The 9,298-nt window shown below is 37.9% G+C and overlaps 1 protein-coding gene across 1 annotated transcript in view; it reads left to right on the top strand.

Moving 5' to 3' along the window:
• The window catches only part of RBP2 (retinol binding protein 2), a 45,835-nt gene that overhangs the window by 21,775 nt on the left and 14,762 nt on the right, over positions 1 to 9,298 (top strand). The window contains exons 2-3 of the mRNA XM_019503669.1: positions 1,129 to 1,259; positions 7,216 to 7,394. Coding sequence (XP_019359214.1) covers positions 1,187 to 1,259; positions 7,216 to 7,394 — 252 coding nt within the window. The 5' untranslated portion in view covers positions 1,129 to 1,186. The remainder of the gene's footprint in view (positions 1 to 1,128; positions 1,260 to 7,215; positions 7,395 to 9,298) is intronic.

Genomic DNA, 9,298 nt, shown 5'->3' on the forward strand with positions numbered 1-9,298 from the left:
CACCCCCCATTTGCACCCCCAGACCCCCCCGATGGCTGCCCCACCTGGCTCCAGCCTCCCAGCACTTTAAAAAAAAAAAAAAGCCCAGCACTCACCAGCTGTAGGAGCTGCCATGGGGGTCGCTGGCAGAGCCTCCCTGCACAACACAGAGGAGCAGGCAGGGGATGGGGTCGGGCAGCAATCCAGTGGGCTTGGGGAGCTGGCAGAGGTTGGGGCTGGTGGGGGTTCCCCCATGGTCCCCTCCTCTAAACCCCCATACCCCCTCCTTACTGGCATGGAGCCCGGGTCCGGCTCCCTGCAGAGGCAGGTAGCGTGCTTCAGCACTGGCTACCAGAGCGTCTGTGTGGAAGACTGAGCCTCCAGTTTCCTCAGGGCATGGTCTCAGACTGTGCCCTGCCCCAGTTTTTCCCCTGCACTTTTTTGACCCCTGGATATCCCGGGATCTAATTTTGCCCCCGTGCTGCAAATCTGCAGTGTAGGGAATGTTTTTTCATTCCCACACATGCCTCCTGCAGCATCTCAAAGGGCTCTGAGACGCTGCAAGATGGACGTGCACACATGTGGACGCACCCAAGTGGATTTAGTGCATGAAGCACATCTGTCCATATATGACATCTATGAAGAAGGACAGCAGTGGTACAAACTAAGTACATCTTAAACTATATCCTAATGGATGAAATGGTGAATCAAAGTAAAAAGTAAAATAAAAACAATATTTTGTCTTTAAAAATATGGTGCAATCTTTCATCTGTCACATAGCCAAGATATGCAAGGCTGAGCTCTTAATGGAGGCAAATGGCATGCAGGGGAAGGGAATTGAAAAAAAGAATCTACTCTGGGTTACTTAAACTGGGTTGCTTAAATTTGTCATTGTGTTCTACATGTTTCAAAATTGTACCCATAATAGCTTGCAGTTCTTTACAAAGGTCAATGTAAAATCATTTTCTCTGTTACTTCTTGCTTCAGAAACCAGTTCCTTGCCTGCCTGCTGTCCTCCTGAACTTTGTTAATGAAGGCAAAGTTCTGTTGAGTTATCACTCTGACCCTTCAACTTTATTATCTGGAAAACCATAAACTTTATCCATGAAAAGATATAAAAAGGAGAGACTTACAAAACATTCTTTCTGCAGATCTTCCTTCCAGGCTCACCATTTGATCTGTCCTTCGATTTAAACTCTTAGCCACAATGCCTGCTGATTACAATGGAACGTGGGAAATGGAATCCAATGAAAACTTTGAAGCCTACATGGTTACTTTAGGTAAATAAAAAATAATATATATACTGATATATTGTACATACTTAGGGACAAAAGTTTTTATTTGTAAATTATGCTTTAAAAAAAAACCTAATAGCAGACAACTCTTACTTCTGTAGTATGTTTTGAACATAATATTTTCTGGCAACCACACCAAAAATCATATGCTTGCTATAATGTATCTAGATGAACATGGGCAGTTCTCTCAGCAAATAACAAAATATTTCAGAGCACTGGAGCAAAAAAAAATAGCCATTAGCTCTTAATAATACTGCAGTTGAATTAGCAGATATAGTTGAAAATTTGCATGGTAAAGACTATAAGAATTCGTCATAAGGCAAAAGTTTCTAACAGTTTTTATGGGACTGTAGCTCCACAGCAATAAAATTTAGGGTTTTAACTAGAATCCTTTTCCTAGATGCTAGAATACCATCATCATAGCGTTAATTTAGTGCAAAGAGCAAGTTAAGGAAGCTTGACTTATGAGGTAAGATCAAGCTTTTGATTGTGCCAATTCCAATCCTATTTTCCTTCATATTACCATATTCAATTACTATAAATGACAGAGAGAGAGTTTTATAATGGATAAATGTATCTTTTTGCTTTGACTATCATTTTACATTTCAACTTTTCAATACAAATATCTTTTCAAATGCTTTTGTTCATATGCAAATAAATATATCTTACCCTTATCTTATAGGTATGTAAATTTGGTCCTTAGGTGAAATCCTGGCTCCACTGAGGTCAATGGTAAATCACCTGTTCATTTTAATAGATGCATCAGGCCTTTATTTTGATGAATAGGCACTGAATCACAGAAGCAATTAACATTTTTAAAAATTATTTTGGTATTCTCTGAAGAAATTGATTGTCTCATTTCCATTGTTCCTGTAATAGGGCTGCATTCCCCAAAGTGCAAAAAATGTAGAAAGTAATTTTGTACAGGAATGAGAAATGGAATGAAAAGGGTCAGAGACCCTTCCCATACCCCCAACTACAGGTATTCAACCTGACTGCTTAACCAGGTGCAGAATAAGTTGTTCTCCCTGCTTGTGAAGTCTACATACTTTACAAACTTTAGATCAGATAGTCAGATCAATGATAAAAAAATAATGGCAGTTGGCTAATTAAAGCTAGGTTGTCAGGGAAGGGTATTTTATTAGTCTGAACTGCAAATTAAAAAGCAGCAAACATTGTCAGTTTTTAGTTTTTCTCCTAATAACAATTTACAACCTTTTGGGGCCCAATCCTGCATATACCCAAGTAGCCTTTATTCATATAAGTATTTACATTGACTTGTAAATAGAGATCTGTTGTCATTTTCTCCTATAGTTTGCCTTTCACACTAACTTTTCATGGTAGCTGACATCACTGTAACGCTGACACTGGCAAACGAGTCTTGTTAGAACAAAGTCGCTTGCACTTTTCCTCAGAACCAGAGATCAGATTTATCAGACTTATGCATTTTATGCATTAATAACCTGATGGTGTATACTAAGGCAAGCTGTTGGAAAGCTAAAGGACTGGATGGTTCAGATACTGAAATAGGTACTTGTAAACATGTGATGCAATAAAAAGAGCTCAATGTACTGGAATCAGTAAGAGCACCTAATTTATCCACCTTTAGGTAGATAATAACATGTTAGGAAAAATATATTCGTCACACATGGAAGCAAGCTAGGCGATTACACAACAATTTTCACAACATTCTGAATACATTTTTTAGTGATTAATTTATGATGGATGGCTGTCAGAAGTCCTAAGTTGAAGCTAACAAAGTTTAGTGCTTTGGCCAGCTTGCTAATAGAGTTTTATCCACATCACTGAACCCTAATGCTTACTTTTCAGCCTATTCAAAAAGACAAAGACAGGAATACATAAAAGCAAAATTGTCACCTTGCACAATTTTACCATGAGTCTATGATATTTCAGATATTTTTCTGAAAACCCAAGCTTCTGAAGGTGAGAATCTTAGCTTCTGCTTTTTTAGAAAAGTATGTTTTTAGCCTTTGTATTTTTCAGAGGGAACACTGAAAAGGCTTAGGTTCCTCTAAGACACCATAAAAGCTCAGAAGTGTTTCAAAATAATGATTTTAACATAAAACTCATGCATTTGGGGGTGAGGGGAGGGAATAACAGATGATTTTTGCTGGCTGTGTTGTTGGCAAGGCAGCATACAGAAAACTGACTTTTTGATTGCTCTGGGTGACTTTGCAAAGTTCTCTTAACAGCTGGTATATCCATCTTATTTCTAGTGTGGCCTCTGCGTTCACCTTAGGTATGTTGTAACTCTTTTCTAAGAGGATCAGTAGGTTTTATAACATCTTTTAATTTGATGGGGGCATCGCACAACGTTGTTTTCTCCTTCAATCCTTGGGTATCACCAAGTACATTGTTGTATTGGTGCATTTAACTCAGCCATACCTGCTCATACATATTCATTTTTAAATCTTATCAAGCAACCCAGCAGTTGTTAGTAATATTCATGTCTTCAGATCAGTGTTTCCACCTAGAATTTAAGCTGCAAGTTTTACTTCAATTCATGAGGAGAGGTAGGTAGCCCTGTTAGTCTGACATACAGATGGTATGGCAGGGTGGCACCTTAAAGACAGACTCATTAACATCTAACGAGTTCATTTTTAAGACTTGTTCTCAACCAAGTTGCCTTGGCACCCTAGAGTTCCTTGAGATCTTTTTAAGGGGGCCTCAGGGTGCTGCTCAAAACGAGGTATGCAAACACCTACACGTGATTCACAAAATCAACCAAGAGATTTCAAATAGAATCTACAGTGTCAAGAAGAGTATGATGTGTTGTGGCTTTTCTGAGGGGTTTTTTTTTGCAGCAGTAGCATAATTGCTGTGTCATTTTTCCATAGTCAAGAAATGACTGGAAAGCTAAGAGCTCATATTTTCCAAGGTGTGCCCTGAGTTTAAAAAGGTTGAGAATTAGTGTTTTAAGGTTTCACTCGGCCCTGCCTTCTATTTAAATTCAGTGAGAGGCAGGGTATGTATTAATTAGAATCATAGAAAATTAAGATTGGAAGGGACCTCAGGAGTTCATCTAGTCCAACCCCCTGCTCAAAACAGGACCGTCCCCAACTAGACCATTCCAGCCAGGACTTTATCAAGCTAGGCCTTAAAAACCTCCAAGGATGGAGATTCCACCACCTCTCTAGGTAACTTGTTCCAGTGTTTCACCACCCTCCTGGTGAGAGAGTTTTTCTTAATATCCAGCCTAAACCTCCCTTGCTTCCATATTTACACACTCTAATTCTAATCCTTCTGTAACAAGTATGTTTTCTGCTTCTCTGCTTCCTTTTGTATTGTAACTTGTAGCATACATTGGGCTGTATAAGGCATGACCATCTAATCTCTGCTGCATCCTTAACACCATTTAAGCCAGTAATTAGAACAGGACACCTAACCAAATCCACTTCATTGTACTGTTTATAATGACCTTACTATAGGCTAAGTCAAGCAAACTTAATTTGTGTCTAATCTTATTAGTTTTCTCTGTGGTATTAGACATATTAAAGAATAAGATAACTGATCCAGTTTAGCCTCTTGATTCCCCTTGTGGAAGCCAGCCTGCAGGCACCTAGCAGTGAGAGATCGACTTGAATGGGAACTCTAGCAGTTCAAGCGAATAACAAATCCTGATCTGCTAGATGACCCAGACTTCGTTAATGCAGGACACAAAAAATGAACATGACAAGCCAAGAAGTAGAGACATCGACCTTTTCCTGGGTGATAATATGATCCATTGAATTACCTGTGCAAATTCCACAGGGGAGATGCCTGTTGAATTTCCGTGGATTGCAAAGCTATCTCCACCAGAACATCTCTGGTGAGGGGCTGGAGTAGAAAAGTTATATTTATGGTAGTTGGTTTTGGAGCAGACTTTTCACTAAGCCACCATGTTTTATGTATAGCAATTCAGGCATATTCAAAGTATTCATTAAATTTGCAATAAAGTAATATACAGAGGCCTATTTTTGTGCATGGTACTGAGAATTGTTCCTCACTAACTGTTATCAGTGAAAGGAAATGACATGGAAATGGTGGAGAGATATTCTTCCACTCTGCTTCTCCCAATTTACATTTGGTTGACATTCTACGTATTAAGGAGTTAAGGTTCAAAGCACATTGAAACTATACTTTCTGAAGTTCATCCATCCTTATAATTAATACATATGCATTCCTATACTTTAATTAACGAATAGGTTTGCCCTTTAAGCCAGAAACTGTAACTTTTTCATAAGCACGTTACAGAGTATTTTAATCTAATCTAATAGAACAATATTTCATCTTTATTGCTTGTATTGTTCAAATTGCAGTTATGAAAAGTATGCATTAATAAAACCTCCTCTGATTTTTTGCAGTAGCTACAAGACTAATATATTAGTCAGAAATAGCTTTTCTTTGGAAGTCTAGACTTTTTTCCCTCTGGGAGATCTAAATTTTGTGTTTCCCGGCTATAAATCAGACCCAGAGCAGCAGATAATCCACAGCAGCAGATACAATATATCTAAGAACCCTAGAGTATAAATACTTGAATAAGAACATTATTTCCTATTTTAAAGTCACGTTTTGTTCTAACCAATCCTTTCACACAATTCAATTAGTGCTTCAGCAGTAACATAATGAATCCACCAAAGAAAATGGATTCCATTTGTACAAGGCCTTGCCAAGTTGACAATGATTAACTTGTATATAAAAAAGCTAAAGAATGGTTAACAAGCCAAACCATTTTTCAATCTCTTGGAGAAACATGTTAAATTATTTCATTTACATATAGCACCATTATAAGATTCATTGCTAGCTGGTCAAAATATTTATTGTAGCTGGTAATGCAGCTGGCATCAGGTGTATCATATAGGTTAGACTATATCATGATGCTAATATATATTCTTCTTTTGCGATATCTTTCAATGCACCCAGTAGCACTCAGTTTTTTGCATTATAATTTTAGTCTTCATCGTGAACAAAACAAGGACTATTTAAGGAAGTTAGTAACAAATACATGTTAACAGAATATATTAAGGGAGAAATGCAGTCAAATGCAGTATTTTTGGCTATTTTAACTTTCCATCTTTTACCCAAGTTATCAACATTGTTTTTGTAAACAATTTGTTAGTGTAATCTCTGCTTCAAATTTCTTGGAAAATGTGAAGTAAAAGGCACTTTCAGATAGTATCGCATCACATAAGTACTGTGTAGTCCTAGCTGCAATACAGTCCCAGACACCAGAGATGCAGTATAATCCTAACCTATAATCTATAATTTAAAAGCTACATACCAAAATTAACTGGATCAAACAGAATCACAGAAGATAGGAATGGAATGGGTCTTGAAAGTCATCTGACTCTAATCCATTCCCTGCCCTAGAAAAGATCAAAATACTAATTTTGATATGTTTGTTTACTGAACAAGAATCTATTAAGCATTCATACTAAGATCCTGTTATAGAAAAGAGCAAAGCCAATCAAAAGACAGAATGTTTTGGAAAAAATATGGCAAAATGTATTATTTTCTTGAAATTTTTCACCAAAAATTGGAAATTATCTTTTCTCCCAAAAAAGTTCTCTTTTTCTCTTTATTGCTCTTTTTTTTCCTTCCATTTAATTACAGAAAAGGCGGAGTACAGACAGGAAAATGGAGATGGAAAATCCCCAAAATTGAACATGATTTTTAATATAAAAAAATTCAGAACATTTTGAAAAACAAATCATTTCCTCAAAATTTCATTTTCAAAACACCTTAGAAGTTGCAAATGAAAAAAAAAAATGTTGACCCATTCTAGAATACAGCTACTGCATTTTTACCTGTAAATGAGAAGGCTAATTGTAGTTATGTTTTTTATTGTGTACGTATATAAAAACTGATTTTTCTATCTCTGTAACAGAAATTGGAATTTGAATTGGTTTATCATAGACTCCTATTTTCTGCTTTTTACTAGATATTGATTTTGCCACTCGTAAAATTGCAAAACATCTGAAACAAACAAAGGAATTTATTCAAGATGGAAATAATTTCAAGACAAAAACACTGAGCACTTTCAGGAACTATGAACTAAATTTCACTGTTGGAGTGGAGTTTGAAGAACACACCAAAGGGCTTGACAACAGAGTGGTAAAGGTATAAACCTTAGTGTTTAATTTCCATTTACAGAGTAGTTCATACCAGGGCAAGAGGTCTGAGGAAAAAAAATGATGAAAAGCAATGTTAGATAAATGCTTATTTATAAAGTGCAAGTCATTTGCGTTTCAAGACAAATTTTCTTCCACGTTTTATGTATTTATTTTATATGCAAATAAAGGTTTCTCAGATTTGTGACAGAAATAGTTACCTACATTCATCCTCACAAGAAACCTTTCCAGTCTTTCTCTAATAAACTTCTTTGTAGTTTTATGTATTTAAAAGTAAAGAAAGGAATATATTTTTTCATATGTAATTTAGCTAAGTTACATATTAAATCTAAATTTTACAACTACTAAACTCCCTACCTTCATTATTTTAAAATTACCAAGTCTTAATGAGGCTGCTCCTGTGAGACCTTTACATGTGGCTCTCCAGTAAAAGGGAGTGCGAGGTCTAGAAGAAAGTGTGAAAGATGAAGGCCTGAAGCATATGGCAGATTCACTTAACTCCTTAAAAGCCCCCTTTCTTTTTTTCTCATGTACTGTTCTCCCCTGAAAGTTACATTGTGGGGGAGAGGGTGAAGATCATGTGCCCAGTTCCCATTGAAACTCCTCTTTGCATCTTTGAAACTTTCCCCTAACAAGAACAGTCAGCTGTTTCAGCAAGTTCTCTCTTTGCCGTTCATTCACCAGTTCTGATAACCACAGTTCTGTCCTCTTCCTCGGTTCCTAACCATCTTGTCCCTCTCAACTGCACCATTTACATACCTGAAGAAACAAACTCAGCTTCTGCTGCTAGCCTCAGATGTCAATGAAGGTTGACGCTCACTGTGAACAAGACCTATTTGGCTTTGTTCATTGTCAAGAAGTTGGCAGTACAAAAAGGTAAAACTGCTCTTCTGAGGCTCCTCTAATCCCTCTGTAGAGTAGCATAGGTTTAATGGAGGACACTGTTTGAGCAACAGGGCCAGTTTCTCTTCTCACTACTACTAGTTTTACGTGTACAAGTAGATTCCTTTCACTTTGATGGAAGTCAGAGAAGTATTAAGCTTGTGTTGGACTTTTCTGGTGCTTTGAATTTGCTTTAATACTTTCTGTACCCCTCTCTTCAATGAGCATTGTGAGGTTTTTAAACCAATGTATTCAAGTCTCCCTAGATCCATCTCTAACTACAAACCTTTTCATCACACTCCTTCCCCAGTGTCACCAATCCCTTCCTTTCTCACCACCCTTCTCTAGCTGCAATAAAAGACAGCTTGTCCCATTATAATCCTGCCTTATCTTTGATATTACCTGTAATCATTTCAACAAGTATTTTTTTCTGAATAAATTGGGGGAAAGGGGTTTTCTATGTAAAGAGCAGTAAACTATTAGTCTTGGAAACCCCTCTGTAAAAGATTTCCTTATTGTCATGTTAACAAAAACAATGACTCACAAAAATGAATGGGAAGATACTAAGTAACATTCATATAGTTTCATAGTTTCTAGGGTCAGAAGGGACCTGAGCAGATCATCTAGTCCGACCCCCTGCCATGGCAGGAAGAGCACTGGGGTCAAATGACCCCAGTAAGGTGGTCGTCCAACCTCCTCTTAAAAACCCCCAGGGTGGGAGCCTGCACCACCTCATATGGAAGCTGGTTCCAGACCCTAGCCGCCCTGACCGTGAAGTAGCGCCTCCTGATGTCCAACTTAAACCTTCCCTCCGCCAGCTTGTGACCATTGTTCCTGGTCACTCCTTGCAGCGCTTGGGGGAACAGGGACTCCCCCAGCGCCTGCTGATCCCCCCTAACCAGTTTATAACAGGCCACAAGATCCCCCCTCAGCCTTCTCTTTTGAAGGCTGAACAGGTTCAGGTCCCGCAACCTTTCCTCATAGGACCTACCCTGCTGTCCCTTGATCATA

This window comes from Gavialis gangeticus, unplaced genomic scaffold (genome assembly GCF_001723915.1).
Source record: "Gavialis gangeticus isolate Ggan-Ray unplaced genomic scaffold, GavGan_comp1, whole genome shotgun sequence".
Taxonomy (NCBI): domain Eukaryota; kingdom Metazoa; phylum Chordata; order Crocodylia; family Gavialidae; genus Gavialis; species Gavialis gangeticus.